Raw genomic sequence first — 18,527 nt, 5'->3', positions numbered from 1 at the left:
ATATCTGAAACTAATACTGAAAAATTGGCACTAGCAGCAAGTAATCAAATAAATGAAGGAGTTTGAATTCTGGCAACAAATGTACAACCGAGTGAATTTAAATGATAAAGCCAAACTATAAGCCGTGAGGTGCAGCGAGCTCTAAGTGGCTCTGACACTAATGTGTTCTGCTGGCTGGACGGTGTGGCGAGGGTTAACCTCGCCATGGGGGGTCAACAGTGGGGCCCCCTGTGTGAGCTGCCTCTTATTGAGATGGATTGCTGACTCCAGGCCCATAGAAGCGTGTGTGTGTGTGTGTGTGTTTACCCCAACGAGAGGACCTTGGTCGCACAGCTGCGGCACACTTTTGACCTCTAACCTTTAAGCTGCAGCTATATTCTGTCAGAGAAAGAGCGCGTGCACACATACACACACACACACACACACACACACACACACACACACACTACACAAACAGAATGAGATAGATGAGCCTTATGGTTTTTTTCAGTGTTTATATTTGCCTTGTTTGTAAAAACTGATGGCACTCATGGCTTCTCACTGTTGCTAACTTAACATTTCAAGAGCCAAAAAAATATATTTTTCTCCAGTTTTCACATTCTCATGTCAAAGTGATGATTGATTTGGCTCATTATTGTTATTTTAGTGGAAAGCCATCCTTAGAATAAAGCTTATGTATCGTGTGAGTTGAAGTTGAACTAACCACAAGTGGAAATGGTCTGGTTTTCAATTTTTTTGTTTGTTTTCTTGTCCTGTAGGAACTACCATGTGTTTTACTACCTGCTGGCAGGAACGAGTGAAGAAGAGAGGACAGCCTTTCACCTCAAGAAGCCTGAAGAATACCATTACCTCAATCAGGTGGGACTTCCAGCACCAGGCGCATTAAACTGTGTCAGTTATTTATAGACTATGCATCATCTCAGTGACTCAGACTGTTTTTTGTGGATGTGTTTTTGTTTCTTTCTGTGTGCTGTTATTTGCTTGTGTTGTGGCGTGTGACATGTTTGCAAATGGTTTCAGTTTTTTGTGGAGGTGTGTACGTGTTTCTGTGTGTGTGTGTGTGTGTGTGTGTGTGTGTGTGTGTGTGTTTGTGTCTGTGGTTGTCATGCATCTGCCAGCCCCAAAGACCCCCAAAGTCTGTCTGTCTGCAAACAGGAAAGAGAGGGAGGCAGGACACAGAGGAAACACATTCCACTGTTGGTGGCTTTCAACAGCTCCTATACACTCTCTCTCTCCCACAGACACACATATGCACACATACACACACACACACACACACACACACACACACAGAACCTGTAAAAGGGTCTAATCCCTTCATTTGATGCAGAGAGACAGACAGGAGTGTTTTATTTTAAATGTGTGTGTTTGTACGCTTGACCGTATATTCATATGCATCGTCTGTGTTTTGTGTGTGTACCTGCATCTGTGACTCTGGTGGAATTTGGGTGACACTCCTTCGTTCCCATCTATCCCAGTTTCTCTGTGACTTACATACACACACACGCACCATACACACACACACACACACACACACACACACACACAAAGCTAAATAAGGCACCATGCAGCACACTATGCCCCACTCTCAAGGGGCAAAGCAAAAATAAAGACAGGAGCGTGCACAACCCCACTCACACACACACGCACAAACACACACACACACACACACACACACACACACAGAAAGAGAGGCTAGTCAGTGTTTGTCTTTTGTCCTCGAGCCTGTTTCTTTGCTGGTGGTGCTCAAAACAAAACAAAAACAGGTTTCACATATCCCAGCAGCAAAGCAGCAATAAAGACACACACACACACACACACATATGCACACAGACACCCATTGCAAGTGTGGAATGTGGATGTTGTTTAAAACTTGTTGCACCTCTGCCAGCCGCAGAGCTTTGACAGTCGTATCATGAGAAACAGGCAGGAGCCAGCAACCCGCTCCCCTCCTCCACAGACCTGAAGCCTGCTGAGAAAAGAGCAGGGAATTCCTCCCATTCCTCCTATATGTGGCCACTGACGCGCACGCACACACACACACACACACACACATCATTCCTGTACTCTCTGTTCCTATTCTCTCCTTCACTTCTATCTCTCTCCCTCTCCCTCATTCCCTCTCTGTCTTTTCCGTGGAGTATACATAAACATTCACACTCTCCTACCAGCCTGAGCTCTCGCATGATTTCACAACAACACAGCAACTCCTGTCCAGACAATCAGACGACTTGTTTACCAGCTGCATAAACATGCAATTTATTCTGCATTTAGCTTAACTAAGACATCACACGGTGTCAAATACTGTCTCGCAGTCTGAATGTGCATGTTTGTAGAAAAATATGCATGTTCATCCCTTTTTTTGACCATATTGTAGATGACTTGATATGTTCAATCGTGCCATGTGCTCGTCATTTAACGTGTGTGAGTGCGTGTGTCTCTGAATCTTTTTTACTCATTGTCTGTACGCATGTGTATGTTTGATTTATGTCTAGCTGTAAGTACTGGATATGTGTTTCAGTTTAGGTGTGTGTGTGTTGAATGTCCATGGTCCAGACATTGCTCCCCTCTTTAACAGCCTGTCCCTCCCTTGCTGTTACTAGCACGTACATTTGCGTGTGTGTAGGTCATGTTTATGCGTATGTGTTGTCAGTGGAATGCTGCTGTCTAACCCTAACCCCCCCATCAACTCTACCTTAACATTTCCAGATGACAAAGAAAGTCCACCGACTGCACTGGGAGAATTACTATGAGAGCGAACCGGTCAGTATCTGTGCCTCTGCGCCACCAGAGTGTGTGTGTGTACGTGTGTTTTGTGTGCGTTGGAGAAACCTCAACAAGTAGAGTTTTCCCGTCATCTGAGCACTCGCACCCCAAAGCCACACATTCCCTGCACAACTGCACACTCCCCAACTGCCCTCTCCTCGCTCATTTTGTTGCTTTTTGGACATTTCCTGGTTTGGTTTTGGTGGTTTTCTGTGGTTTGCTTTGTTTTTGCTTTTCCCTGTTGTGTTGCTTCTCTGTGTTATGCTGGTATGCCTAGTCATATCCCGGTCACCATAGCTGCCTGTGCTGTAGACTATATGTGGACTGTATGGCTTTTTTGATCATTGACAAAGCAAGGTTTCTCAATACTTAAACAAAGAGAGAGGTCAAGAACTTCAGTTTTGAAAAGTGTGGGCAGACTTCGACGAGAGAATTATAATGAAAGGAATCTAACGGTATGATAATCTTTTTTAAATTTAATCACTATTAACCTTGTATTGAGTTACTTTAATAATCCATTAAATGGAAAAATCCACTCCTCCATGAAGCCTAATTATCTTCCTGTCTAACCATCTGAACTGTAAATGTCTAGGGGGGCAGGAGTCACCTGCTGTGTACCAAGGCCGTCTCTGGACTCACTCTACTTAGTATTTTAAGAGAAAACTCAAGGCAGACTCCAGCTTCTTAGATCCCAATCTGCAAACAAATACCTTTGGTTCTGATTCAGAGTCAAGAAGCTGTTCAAACAATGCGTGTGTGTGTGCGCGTGTGAGTGTGTGTCTTTGTGTGTATGTGGGTCTGGGTGTGTGTGCTGCTGGGAGGAGCAGGTTGCAAAAGTAAACCTGTTGATCCTTGCAGTAGCTGTGTGTGTCTGGATGTGTGTGTGTGTGTGTGTGTGTGTGTGTGTGTGTGTGTGTGTGTGTGAACCCTAGGCCACCATAGTAGTTGACCCATGAACGTTTGACTTCTTGACTCAGGTCAGCCGTGACGCCCAGACGTCTCACTCCTTCATCTCACTGGTACAACTCTGCTTTAAAGGAAAAATCCACCCTAAAACACAAAAACACTGTTAAAGAACAGTTATTGGCGATGTAGCATTTTGTTGGATCTCATTCGAAACAGATTTGCCGCTGTGAAAATACTGGGATTGTATGAAGTCAATGACCAAAAAAGTCTTGTGATTGTGTTGTTTTCTGGTTCGGTGGTGGGAATTAAGGTGTCTGTGTTTTCCTTTTTCTTTTCTTTTTTTTCCATTATGTCATATATATCACAGTAATTTGCTTCTTGAGTCACATTTGGTAAATTTATTAATCTGCACCTCATCCTATTGTCTCCCAGTAAGTAACCTGTATTTTTTATTGTTAACCAGCTGCATGATATAGTTGCTGTAAACTCTGAAACTCTGCAGTGATTTTCCATATTGCAGTGATTGTCTATATTGTTTAAGGTCATAGAAAAGTGAGTATAAAATGTATAAAAGGAAAAATATGTTTTTCACTGTTGTTGTTTTTTTTAAACAGAGACCAGCTGAACAGCTAAATGATGACGTGTCAGCAATGGGCAAAGGCATCAATTTTAAAATATCTCATTCATTTACAACACCCAGGAACCTCAAACACCTTCTCACTACCCTTGTTGTCACTGGGAAGAATTATATTGTCAGAAACAGGCAAAATGCCCCATTTTTAAAGATTTCCTTCCCTGGAAATCTAACAGAGTAACTAATAGGCGGGTGTGAAGTTTCTGCCATGAAAGGAGAGAACGAGGGAGGAAGGAGGCACACAGGTTTAAGAGAGTCTCACGTTTGGAGTGTTTGTCTTTCCGAGGTCTTGGTATGTGATAATTATGGCAGCCATAGCGGAATGGGGCCATAAAGAAAAGACCAATGCTCACATTAGAGGTGTGCATGAGGGTTAGAGGCTGTGTGTGTGTGTGTAATGAATGTGTGTGTAGTTGTATAGATTATCAAAGCACAGATTTCCTAGTCTGGAAAAAGCCCTTGCTCTCGTCATAAACAACGAATCCAGACTGGTTTATCCATGCATTTACTCTCCCACAGGCTTGAAAACATTAGCATTCGGTCAGTTATTTCAAACACAGTATTCAAATGTAACACCGTTTTGCCCTTAGTAATGAATCGATGAGGGAGTGTAGGTGCTGCAGCATGGAGTCTGGTGTTATCAATGGGATTAGTGATGGAAGATCAGGGAATCTTTTCAGCTACAACTAGACCAATTAAGCTGGGGTTGACAACTGCTGTCTGCAGGGCTGAACACAATGTGTGTGTGTGTGGGAGTGGATAGGTACACTTTATGCGTATAGCGGGTAATGTGTAAAATTTGTGCTTGTGTCTGCGTGCACACTTGCGGATATGAGCGCCTGTCTGCACACATCAGTGTGTCAGTGCGCGATCATCCTCCTCCCACCTACACAAACATGCCCTCCTCCTCTGCCTCTTTTCCTCTGGTTTAGCTCGGCCCCCATCGCTCCTATAAAGCCGCTCATAAACCGCTACTCCTCTCAGCACCTTTGCCAGCTTGCCAAATTTCCACGGTTAGGGTTGCGGAGAACGCGAGGCCGGATTTTCCACTACATGAGCAGAACATGCATATGCTATCGTTCACCAGACCCTCTTCAAATCAGACCAGAAATGCATGGTGTTGCCGGTTTGTTTCGCCGAGCTTCATAATGATAGCCTCTTTCAGTATGAGTCACTTATTTCGTCTGCACCAGGCCACTTTGCTGCTTTTTGGTTCAGCTGCAAAGTAAACGAAAAACTATTTTAAGCTTCTTTGTTGGACACACTGTATACATTTTGAAAAGGATTTGTGCGCTGTGTATGTCAACAGTCGTTAGTAACTCTCTTGACACTTCATAGTGACGTGTTATTAGCAGAGAGGGACCCTCAAGCCCTTCTGGCTACCATGAAGCTGTCGTTCCGGCTGCTGTGAGCCTGATGACACCCGGTTGCCTTGTGATTTCAGGACTGCTTCACAGTAGAAGGAGAGGACTTGAAGCATGACTTCGAGAGGCTGCAGCTGGCGATGGAGATGGTGGGCTTTCTGCCTGCCACACGCAAGCAGTGAGTGACGCACACACACACATAGATACTGTAAAATAAGATAAGATAAACTTTAATAGTCCCTAAGGGGAAATCTGTCTTGGAGAGAAAGACAAGTGCTGCTACTCACAATATGAACATAAAAGTCACATAAATACATAAAAATACAAGTTTTGTTGACAAAAAGTCAATGTTTTCATACTGTCACTGATTTCTGCAGCCTCCTTCACACCCAAGCACATTCACTCTGTCATATAACAGTTAAAATGTATATTTAGTGCTTGTTGTTCATGCACACACACACACACCCTCTCTCTCACTCACTCACGCACACACACACACTCACACACCACTTTCATGTCTGTGCCACATAATCACACAATCATCATCACTACCGACCCCGCAACTTAATTTCAGTCAATGTCATCATTATTTCAGTCAAATCCGCACTAATACAGTCATAGGCTTCCAAAAGGTGGACAGTAACTGTACAGACAGTCCCACAGTATGCCTCCAATCAGAACATTTTTACTGGAGAACCCCGAGGCATCTCTTGTCCTGATTTAATCCTTTGTTTAGGATCTTCTCCCTGCTGTCGGCCATCCTCCACCTGGGCAACATCCGCTATAAGAGGAAAACCTACAGGGACGACTCCATCGACATCTGCAACCCAGAGGTGCTGCCCGTCGTCTCCGAACTGCTGGAGGTACGGACGAGTTTTGTTTAATCACCGCACATGTGACTAAATGTGTTATTCTGTTAGTTGGATAAGTTCAGCATGTTTCCAGTGAAATACGGTGCACGAAACGTTTCTGCAAGCACTCGTTTGGGTATTGGGGTGGACACATGGTCAGGGATTTTGGTTTGGTCAGGAATTCTGGTTTGCATCTGAGCGTTTAATTACATCACTTCTACTTCTATCACCCTTCTATAAATATTCTGGAGGCGTAAAAACGTCCTCTTCTCATTCTCAGATTATATATAAATGATAGTGTGGCAGAGAGGAGTTGATGGTTGAAATGTAAGTGCAGGTTCTTGTCACAAGTAGACACACTGGCGCACAGGCATTGACATGCACAACAAGCACACACAGACACACAGGAGGCACCAGGGTCAGAGATTAACAGGGGCTTGGTGCAAAAATGCCATTTAAGTCATAAAATTCCAGTGAAATTAGAAATGAGGGGGCAAAAAATGCATCGATAATTAGGCGTGCCCTTTTTTGCATTTCACCCTTGTTCACATTTTCACTTAGTTGTCAGATACTCACGTCGGGACATACTGTCCCCTGTGGGTCACCGTAGGTTAGGGTTAGCTGTGACCGGGTGTTTCTTTCCAGTGTGTTCTGGGCGAGAAAAGAGTGGTTTTTAATGAAAATGAGTACACAGCCTGAAGCTGTGCAAAATATTGTCATCCCACAGCCAGCAGAAGAAAAACATTCCGTCCCACACAAACCACTGCATCAAAAAAAAAAAAAAAAAAAACAATATTGTAAAAAATGTAGTGCTGATTTGCCAGTTTGCAACACAATTGCATTATTTCACAGTTTCAATAAAATTGCCCCTTAAAAAAGGACCAAAATGCCACTAAAAATCAGATCAAGGGGGCAAAAAATGCCCGCTGGAAAAAAAAGTTAATTTCTTACCCTGGAAGGCATCATGCTGGTGCAAACTAATGAGACTGAAATACTCAAATATTTCCAGCCCACACATGCTGCAGCTGCACAAATGTCTTAGTTGAACAACTCCATGATAGACAAATTCATATTACTGATCTTTCAGATGCTTGACTGTGAACTAAGACGCACTATACCATACCACTGTACCATATGCATTAGAATGGGATCATATTGAATTCCCTTGTTTTCGTAATGACTGCTAGTGTATTGATTAGAGATTGTACAGGACTGACTTCTGAGTGAGAGAGCATTGTCTCAATGCTGTTTTTGGTTTACCACTACTACTACTTTCTCAAGTAAGTAATAAGTAAGCCTCTAAGATAAGATAAGATATCACTTTATCAGTCCCTTTGGGGAAATTCACAAGGGTCATTTTACAAGGGGACATATCATATATATTTCTTTGCAACCAAACTATGGTTAACTTCATTTCCTGGAAGCCCTTAGTAGTGAATCCCTTTGCCAAATAAACACACATAGGGCCTAATGTTTATGATACATAATGTATAGATTACACTGATAATAGGGTAATACCTAGAAATGTGGTTTTAGTATTAGATAATTACTTCTTTGTGGATCATTAACTTGAGTGACTAGGCAGTTCAGAAACAAAAACTACTACTACTACTTTTCTTCCTTGTAATTTGATATTTGTGTGTCAGAGCAGAATTGCCATATCTCTCCCTGCTCCCTTACTTCTGTACTAGCAGGATGTTTATGGGACTGTGCGGACCTCCAGCCCACTGTGTCAATAACTGGGATTAGATGGTTCTCACGACCAAGAGCCTCGCTAGATTTATCAAAGCACATCTCCAACCTCTCACCCCTCATGTACCTAAACACTGTCCAGATGAAAGGCTCCCAGAATGGTCTTGGTATAGAACGTGTCAGATTTTCTTTCTAAACCACAATATCGATTTGAAGACCCGAGGTTCTTCGGTCACGGTGCAACAAGGCGCTGTAAGGATGCAGACGAGCATCCACCTATGTGACAGGATTATGGTATTTCCAGGAGAGATTTTCCCTCGTTCACTTTCTCTCTCTCTTTCATGGCTAGGTGAAAGAAGAGATGCTGTTCGAGGCTCTGACGACGCGGAAGACGGTGACTGTGGGAGAGAGGCTGATTGTACCTTACAAGCTTGCCGAGGTGAGAAAGCTTTCCAGCAGCGCTAACATTGCACATAACTTGACTAGTATGCAATATTAAACATCTGCACAAACAGCTGTCCACTGGATCCCACCTGTGTGCCTTGTTCATTTCATCCAAGCTCAGAAGGTCTTGGATCATGTCAATATAAAAAAAAAACACACAGGATATAAATTAATTAACCGATGATGAAAGCCCCCACAGGTGATCGAAACATGTCCCTATGGCCTCGGACTAGGACACATTAGTCAGTGTCATGTTTTCCAAAAGCCTCTTTGTACTACGATCATGTTGGCCTCACTCTGATTTAAGGCCATGGGATACTTGCTATGGAAACAGATTTTGGCAGGTTCATATGGACAAAAGGACACGTTTGTGGAAAAAACAAAGCGCTGTGTACAGACTTGCTGGCTGAACTTGTTGAATTCTTCACACACCAGCCCCCAGTGCATGACCATCTGCAATTGGGCTAAAATATCACATGATTGGTTGTGCCTTTTGGAAAAGCATCTCCATTTCCTTTTCTGGTTCATTGCCTTTTTTTTACATCTCCATGCTAACAATCTCCCGGTCAGCTCTTCCTAAAGAATCGTTTGGAGGATCGGCTTGCTGAGCTTGTTTAAGGATTTCTGCACCTTTACGACCAATCAGACGGTTTCTAAATCCTCAGATTCTTTCAGCCACCTTAGCTGCTCTTTCACCGCAGACTTTGTTGTTGTTCTTTGAGTTGAGTTTGTGACCGCTACATTTTCAGTTTTCCTGCGTAATAGTTACCCCTCTAATCTTCATGCACCCCCACTTGTGCTGAGCATAAATGAATGAAAAATAGAAAACTGCAGTGAGTGTACACGAATTTGTATGCAGCACCGTGTTTGACTGCGTTTCTATTTCAGGCAAGTTTGACTTTGTTGTTTGACTGCTGCATTACCTCTCAACAGTGTTTGGCTTACATGGCTAGGTGTGCAGTGGAAGAGAGGTGAGCTGAACACACAGGGCTGGACCTAAACACACATAGAGAACAGTATGGAAGGTGGACAGCATGCCGCTTTTCAGTGCTTTATCATTTTCAAATGTGCAAATAAATAAACGATAAACTCAGCGGTTAAACTAAAGGCACAGTGCCAGCTCAGCAGCCCTCCTGCAGCCTCGGCTCCCCGGCCTGACCCGGCTGTGTTTACAGTACCAGTGCCGGATCTCCTTCTCTTCTCTCGGTCTGCGGCCACACATGAACACACATGTACACGTAGTCGTGCACACACACACACACACAAACTAACACACGTACACACAGCTCTTCAGTCTGTTTAGAGAGAAGGGAAGGCATCTCAAGCCCCTGTACAGTTTTCTCTGGGACCCCCTCTCTGAAAACAAACACGTCACGGTCTGCGGATGAGAGCCATCTGAGAGGCAGAGGGGAGACGGAGCGACACGGACACACACTGCAACACACCAGTCGGTCTGAATGAACTGCTGCTTACTGTAGACATGCAAATAGCCTGCACAGATTTGGTTCATTTGAAAACCGCCCATGGCATGAAACCTCAATATTTGTTAATCGAGTGACTTTAAATAAAGATTTATGCAGCTTCATTTTCGCTGCACACACATTGCCTCCTAGTACTGTGAGTTTGGTTGAAGTGATTCTCTTGTTTTCCAGTTCAGATTCCTTAAAATATTCACCCAGAGAAACTGCCTAAACACTATTTTACCACAAACTATTCCAGAAGACTTTAGTACTTTACACATTTCCCATCATTAAAACACAGCAACATCCTCATAATGACCATTAGATATTTAGCAGCCATTTCATATGAACAAACAGCCAGTAATTGTTTTGGCAGCACGCTGGGTGGTCTCAGTGTAAATATTGCTCTAACAGTCACAACATTCTCCTTGCCTCTTAACTGAAATCATTCTACTTAAAAACCTCAAGGAAATCTGAAGAGTTTTGTAATGAGTTTTGTCTCCTCAGAGTTATTTTCCTCTCGATGTTTTAAATTCAACTTCCTCTAAATAATGAAAAGCTTATGGGTCATTAGACTGCAGTATGCATGGAGTTCAAAATAATATCTTTCATGACCCATGGATGTGGCAAGGCATATTTGGTCTGGGGTTACTAAAAATAACGTGGTCAGCTGTGTAGAAACAAAGGCATTTTAACTGCGAGTGGCCGCTGTATGGCTTGTTTTGAGAGAGATTTGTATTGTGAAGACCATGACCCACCTTTGCTGCTGCAGGGTCAAATCTTTCCAGTGGAGTTAGAAAATGATTCCACATTTATTTGACAAGGAATGGTGTGATTATTCTGTCAGGAATACAGTTAGAGCCAATATAGGAATCAAAAAGTTAGGATGTTTGAATCATGAAAGGATGTACAGTATGGATCTCACACTGTGATTTTTATCTTCAATCTTCCCCAGCTTTGGTCAGATAGATTGTGAATTACAACGTGACTACGAATGTATCTTCCAATTAATGTGAAGTTTTTCATCAGAATATCGTCTTGCCTTAAGGCTAATATTTCCATTAGGCTGATATTGAAAGGCTAACTCACTGTAGCCTCATCCATTGGAGGCTGGCAGACCATAATTTCTGTGCCACAGTAGATCGGATTGGCAGATCACATGAGTCTGATGAGCATTAGGCTGGCTAATGACTTTAATATTGGCTCAGCAATGTGTTGCTGTGACATGGCACAGGGTGCCAGCATGCCTGTGATGTTGCCACCTGCGTCAAGGTTTTGGTAGAATATCAAAGCACGAGATTTGTTGATGTAATATGGCTGTCTCATTTCTCCTGATTTTCTGCTTCTTGTCATTTTCTGGGATATCCAGTGGTGTTTTTCCATCAAGTGTTTTTGAGTACAGTGGCTGCTGGCAGTCAAATGTTGAGTGTGATTTGATGTGTTTTATGCTCAGTTTAAACCTTTAATGATTGGTTGTAATGGAGAAATACAATTGGCGGCATATCTGGACTCCTTTTCAAACAAGTTTTATCAAAATTGGACCAGTGCTGTCTGACAGATCACGTTTGATGTAAAAATTAAATAAGGAGAACTACACAAACGGCTGTCCATTGGATCCCAACTGTGTGCCTTGCTCGTTTCACCCAGGGTCAGAAATGCTCCAGGAAACATGGTCTTGGATCATGTCAATGTAACAAAGCCGCAGAATATAAATTAGCTAACCCATGACGAAAGCCTGCACGGGGTAATTCAAACACGGCCTCACTAGCCTCCTCTTTCCACCTCGGACTAGGACACATTAGTCATCATATTTTTTCTAAAAGCCTCTTGGTACCAAGATCATATATGTTTATTATTTATGTCGGTGGCGTTACGAGCCAGGCAAAGTTGTGCTGTGATTTAAGGCCTTGGGATACTTGCTGTGGAAACAGATTTTGGCAGGTTCATACGGACAGAAGGACACGTTTGTGGAAAAAACGAAACGCTGCATTGGCTTCAGGCTTCTGTACAGGCTTGCTGGCTGAACTAGTTGAATTCTTCACACAGCAGCCCAACCAGCATGACCGTCTGCAATTGGTCTAAATTATCACAATTGGTTGTGTGCCTTGTTAAAGTTAAAACATTTGACCTTTTATTGTAGTGAACCTATTGGGCCAAACAGAAATGAGCCAATTTTTTTTTTACGCTGGAACACGGTGCGAAGGTGCACCATCCCTCCAAGTTTCGTTCCCATTTATTTATTCATAGAAGGCCAAACTTTAACAGATGTGTGGGACTTTCTGCTGGAGGATGCTAACACACAGGAATAAGGTCTGCACTTGTCTCAGGTAACAGGAGACACTTAACTAATGACTCTTTGGCCTTCTATTACTGCAGAAATAATTAAATTATAATAAATATTGTTTATATAGCACTTTGCCAATGAGAATAAAACGATAAAATAAAATAGAAAGGAGACAGACAAGAATATAACAAGGATAAAACAGGACATAAAAGAACATTATCAAAAGGCTTTCCTGTACCAGTGTGCTGTGAGAAGTGATTTAAAAGATGAAACTGATCTGGTTCGTCTGAGCTCCTGTGGCAGGACGACCCAAAGCCTGGGAGTCCGACAGCAAAGACCCGTCACCTTGTTACCAAGACCAAAACACACCAGCACATAATACTAATTCTTGGTTAGTGTCTTGTGTTCCTCATATTTCTCTCACCTCAATCTAATGTTGGAAATTGAGATATGGCCATGGCAGCAATAACAAAGGACTGTGTGTGTGTGTGTGTCTGTGTGTGTGTGCGTGTGCGTGTGTGTGTGTGTGTGTCTCCAGGCCGGGACGGTGCGGGACTCCATGGCTAAGTCTCTGTACAGCGCTCTGTTTGACTGGATTGTCTTCAGGATCAACCACGCTCTGCTCAACAACAAGGACCTGGAGGAGACCACCAAGGTAGGACTGCACAGACACATGGACTTGTTTTGGAATAAAGTGTAATAGAGCTGAATAGACATTATCATGAGACAAGAGGTTACAGCTATCAGTTTCGTCTGTGACCTTATACGAGAGATTTCTAAGCTGTCAGACGATTTTGTTTTAATCCCCATTAATCTCAAAATTTCTATAATTAATTGTGCTTAATCTCATATTTAATTGCATGTTAAAATTACATGAAAAAAACATGCATTACACTGATTTCAATTCTAGAAAAATGTATTCAAAACAATCACAAGAAAATCCTGCATTCCCAAAATCCAGTGTAAATTGAGCCTGAACTGTGGACTACAAAAACAGTTCACCAACCTAAAGATGATACAATAACTTAACATTAACAACTTTATGACCTTTCTTCTCCATCATATTTCCCTGCCTCTGCTACAGTAAGAGGTAGCAAAAAGCCCAAAAAGGAGCAACAGGTACCCCCAAAAATAGAAATGCAATTAATTGCATTAGCATGTTAACGTTGACAGCCATGATACCTAAGTTACTTGAAGAATTTAATTCTAAAATGAGATTTCCATCATTTGAAGAAAGAAGAAAAATTGACCAATACCCTTACACAGCTTGTTGGCAAGAACACAAATCACATTATGGGTTGCCATTAAAGTTATGGATCATCTTAAAGGGAAAATCCGCCCTAAAACACTTTAACAACAACTATTGGCAATGTACCTTGCATTTCTAGGTGAATTTTGTTGTTTAGTGGTGTATTTTTCTAGTTCACACCCGTTCTCTGGGGAAAATGATTCTGGGAAGTGCAGGAAATCACCAACTGAAACAGAAGTAGACAAGGGAAAGTGGGAACATCAGAAAAGTAAATTCCAACACTTCATCACAATATAACTCCTGGAATGAGTTTTTGAGATATTGATTGATGAATTTCAGGAAGCCAAATTCCAACTGTTTGGAATGAAAGCCTTTATTTTCTCACGTTGGGTAATTTTGTCTTCCTCAGATCTTATCTATCGGAGTGCTGGACATATTTGGTTTCGAGGACTATGAGAACAACAGCTTTGAACAGTTCTGCATCAACTTTGCCAACGAGCGTCTGCAGCACTACTTCAACCAGCACATCTTCAAGCTGGAGCAGGTAAGGCTTTCACATATTCTGCTGTGGGATGCTGTGAATAACCTCATTGGTTGATGACTCTTAGGGGCAGGATTCCTATTCAAGGCTCTGCCCGAGAGTTGAACTTAGCACCGCGACTGTTATCTTAACACAGATCTACCCGCTCAAATTCTTTGACTATGACCGTTTCCAAGGAAATCCCTCATCCTTATCACACCGCACAGTATACATACTGTACATTACAATGACCGTGAAACAATGGAGGAATTCTTCATCAGATTATGCAACAGGGTAAGTTGTGAGCCTGACAGCCATATGACTCAACTCGGCCCCTCCCTGCGACCGCCCCCACCGTGGATTTATGTTCTCTTAAGTGGGCTGATTAACTTCAAAGGGCTTTTAAAGTCATGATCTGTAAGATTTGCCTGGAAGCCAAACACGGTGTTTACCTTGAGATTGGCTGAATCAACGGCCGTGCCCCGGCATGTTTGAGGGAGAGCAGCCACTCTAACACAGTTCATGTATGACACAAAGACATGAAGGCCTGTGTGCTCAATCAGTCCTCTACTGTACAAAGGCACTAGTTCACAAACCCTGGCTCACCTCCATGTCCTAAATGTGCTGCAGCTTTGCAGATGTATCGCACGCGAAGAGACTTCTAAGAGGTTTTCTTTGTTTTGAAGCTTAAGTTGAGGTCAATAAATTTCAGAGCCATTGTGCTGTCAATTAAGGATTTGTCAGATTTGCCGTGTTTAGATGTTTTGTTCCTCCAATAATCTGGAGTCTTATGCAAGTAATAGCGCAAGATTTACACCTTCAAAGCAAGCAGGAGGCAAACAAGTTTTGAAGCGTGGTCAAGTCGATGCCTATTTTCTCACGACCATCGTCAAAAATGCTCTGATCTGGAAAACATCATTTTTTTTTATCTCAGCAGTACAAGGTTTTTTCTTCTGCAGAAGCTGCCCCTTTGCTTTTTTGCCCTTGTGATAGGAGCATATAATACTTTGAAATACAGTATAGCGTGTGTGTGTGTGTGTGTCTGCTCCGGCGCTGCATACATACTGTACACTAGGGTTCAACCAATATGGGTTTTTCAAGTCAAATACCAATATTTTTAGACTGAAGTTGCCGATATTTTGTGACAATATAACATTCCAAATATTCAGTGTTTTCCCCATAATTGAAAGTGCCTGAAGACCTGAAGTGGATGCTACTGTCTGGCCGATAGCAGATATTTAACTAGAAGGGCACTCGGAGAGTGCAGACCTCCGCCAAGGTTCGTGCTATTATTGCTTGTTCATGAGTCGGATCCGGATCCGCTCCAAAATTGAATGGGTTCTTCCTTGGCCCATGCTACACCCTTCCACGAAGTTTCATGAAAATTGGGCCAGTAGTTTTTCCGTAATCCTGCTAACAGACAAACAAACAAACAAACAAACAAACAAACTGCACCGAAAACATAACCTCCTTGGCGGAGGTAATAAAAGGCCCATATTGGCCTGTTATATCGGCAAACTGATGTCAGCCTACCTCTACTGTGCACATACAGTATGTAGATGTGTGTTTGTACGTATTGTGTGTGTGTCTTTGAGTATGTTTTTGTCTGCTTGTGCATATATCCCTGTGCACCAGTGTATATTCCCATCAGCCTCGTAGTTTCTGCAGACGTCTTGGCATCGAGTGTTGTTCAGCAGGCTGAAACATGTATGCTACCAACAGCAACCAACCACCTTATCAGATAATGACAGTGTCCTGTGACAAGTGCTACTTTCTGATGATTAAACCACTGCTGACATGGGAAAGACAGATCTTCAATGGAGCAATTGAATTTATTGTCCATTCACACTCTGTTAGACTGTTTGAGCCACTGCAGACTGCCATAAGCAAAACTTGAACTTTTTATATGCAGCAATTTTCCTATTTCAGTTACTCCTAACAGCATAGAAATGTGGTATATACTGTATATATTACCACAACTGTAGCTTAGACCAGACTGACTCAACACTCTCATGTTGGCGTATCAAGACTTTTCTGCAGCTTGCCCTTAATCTATGTGAATATTACCAGTGGCTTGTAAGTATTAAATATGCCTATTTGCTAAAAATTAAAACGCTTTCTAGATTTAGTGTAACTGAAGCTTTGTCGTCGGTGTCCTCAGCCTTCCACTGCTTGTTACACTAAGCCGGCCCGGACATGCAAGTGTATATATTGACTTTCACACCAGCCAGGGACTCGGCGTGTGAATGGAGCTGTGAAATCGTCAGTAACTGTGTGCTCATATTGATTTCTAATATTTTCCACGAATCAGGCTTTCACCACAGTTGTTATGGCACGCTTTCATCCACACATCTTACATTGGAAAATAGATTTTATCGGTCCTATGATAGAAGCAAGGTCAAATCTTGGTTAGAATTTGCTCTATTTTAATCTCTGGTTTTGTAATTTTGATATTGTGACTAACAGCGGTACCAGAGGCTTGATCGGGAGGAGAAACAGGAGAGCTTAGAGGTTAATAAAGCCTTAGGTACAGTATTGCATTAGTTGTGTGTAGAAAAATCAGTGTGCAGTTTTAAGGCAGCCTGAAAGCTTCCAAATTTGATTTACTCCCGGTTCACCAAGAGCGGGCATGCTTTATTTTTCAGCAATTCCCTGCCACACACTCTGCTATACAGTTATATTCTGTTTCCACCTTACCTTTCCACATTAGCCTCCGCTCCTCTACTGGCTGCTTTTCAACCATGCCTCGCACACATGCCATGCCATCTCCGCCTACCATAAGTCCCAGTGTGCTTGAGTAATTCCTGGAACACCCAGACACGACATGAATGCACGCATTTACAGACACGCACGCACATTAGAGCATTAATTAGAGCGCTATTTTTCTGTCTCTTTCACTGAACCATTTATAGAGATCTTGTAAATGGACTTTGCGTTTTGCTGTTGGCTACCAGGTATCAGCCACATTGACAAATCCCAAGCAAAGGCCATCAAAGCAGCAGATGGGGCTTGTGAGATGACTGAAGACTGGGAAGGAGACATATTTAAAGCAGCAGTGTTGAGGAATGGGAATAAAAATGACAGTGCGTAGTCAGCAGTTGGAAAAGAAGGCGTGTGTGTGCGAGCCGTATGCGCTGTGGAATCCAGTGGCATGTGTATTTCAGACATCTGTTTGCCTATCACACATGCTGGAGTCAGGATCATCGAAAGACTAATAATAAATATATACAGCTTAATTAATATAACACTACTTACAACACAAACAGTAAAAAATAAAACAATCTGCAGAGAACTTTTCGAGTGAAGAGGGCATCACAGTAGTCAAGGCAAGATGATACAAAATCACATAAGTATCTATCATTAAAACTTAATAAATCTTTGCAATGTTCTGAAGTTTGTAAAAACTTGAATGAACCTGCTTTTTAGTAAGTTGCCCAAGGTTTAAACATCAAAGATAACTATTAAATTCTGATATTCAGACTTAACATACGGAGTGAGAGGACCAGCAGACGGATATGTTTTTCCAGGCAACAGCAAGAACCTCATTTTTTGTTTTAAATTGTAGTTGAAGGAAATTAGTTGAAAGAAAACCACAAAGTTTAACTGACAGATGATTATTGCTGGCATAGCAGCAAAAGGAGATCGAGTTATGCCGACAAATTCGGCCAAGGAGTAACAAGAAAATAGCATTGGCCCGGGAAGTGAACCTTGAGGCAAGTCACACATCAGTGAATCAGAAGAAACATAATCAGCAGCGAGACTGAAAACTTCTCATGTTTTACAGGTGAAATGAGAGCCAGAACAGGGATGTCAGAGATTCCAGTCCAATGGATCAATCGACCAATTACCAGAAACGTGATTAGACGCATCAAAGGTTACGCTGAGGTCAGGCAGCACTAACATGGAACACTTGGCAGAATCTGCATTCTTCAGAGGATCATTGGTGACCCTGAGAAGAACCGTTTCAGTGGTATGGGGTTTATGAAAAGTTAGCCTGAAATTGTTCAAAAATGTTATTTCTTTCCGGCACCTCCGTGAGTTGCATTGAACTCCTTTGAACATTCTCCAAAATTTTACAGAGAAACGTTGGCTTTGAAATAGGTCTGTAGCTATTAAAGGCTGGATCAAGAGAGAGGGTTGTTTTTGTTTGTTTTCTTCCAGAGTCAAAACTCAGGAATACAACCTTGAAAAGAGAAGTATTTACACCAGAGATCAAGCTACGGCCCATACCCCGCATACTGTAACTTTTGATAGGAATTCAGTGTGAACCATCATATCAGGGGACTGTAGGGAGGTCTGGTGTGTGATGCAGCATCCATCAGGTCCACCAGTGAAATCAGCGAAAAGTGTTTCAATA

General features: G+C 42.4%; 1 protein-coding gene across 5 annotated transcripts in view; it reads left to right on the top strand.

The window, feature by feature from the left end:
- myo9aa (myosin IXAa) overlaps positions 1-18,527 on the top strand; it is a 112,127-nt gene that overhangs the window by 57,395 nt on the left and 36,205 nt on the right. For 4 of the 5 annotated variants that reach the window (XM_078288279.1, XM_078288254.1, XM_071922451.2 and 1 more), the window contains exons 5-11: positions 759-858; positions 2,710-2,763; positions 5,751-5,848; positions 6,407-6,533; positions 8,563-8,652; positions 12,940-13,056; positions 14,060-14,194. In XM_078288279.1, the coding sequence (XP_078144405.1) occupies positions 759-858; positions 2,710-2,763; positions 5,751-5,848; positions 6,407-6,533; positions 8,563-8,652; positions 12,940-13,056; positions 14,060-14,194 (721 nt within the window). The remainder of the gene's footprint in view (positions 1-758; positions 859-2,709; positions 2,764-5,750; positions 5,849-6,406; positions 6,534-8,562; positions 8,653-12,939; positions 13,057-14,059; positions 14,195-18,527) is intronic. The other variant, XM_078288297.1, reaches the window with a different exon arrangement.

Source organism: Centroberyx gerrardi, chromosome 1 (assembly GCF_048128805.1).
Source record: "Centroberyx gerrardi isolate f3 chromosome 1, fCenGer3.hap1.cur.20231027, whole genome shotgun sequence".
Taxonomy (NCBI): domain Eukaryota; kingdom Metazoa; phylum Chordata; class Actinopteri; order Beryciformes; family Berycidae; genus Centroberyx; species Centroberyx gerrardi.
This window is presented reverse-complemented; position numbering and strand designations above follow the sequence as displayed.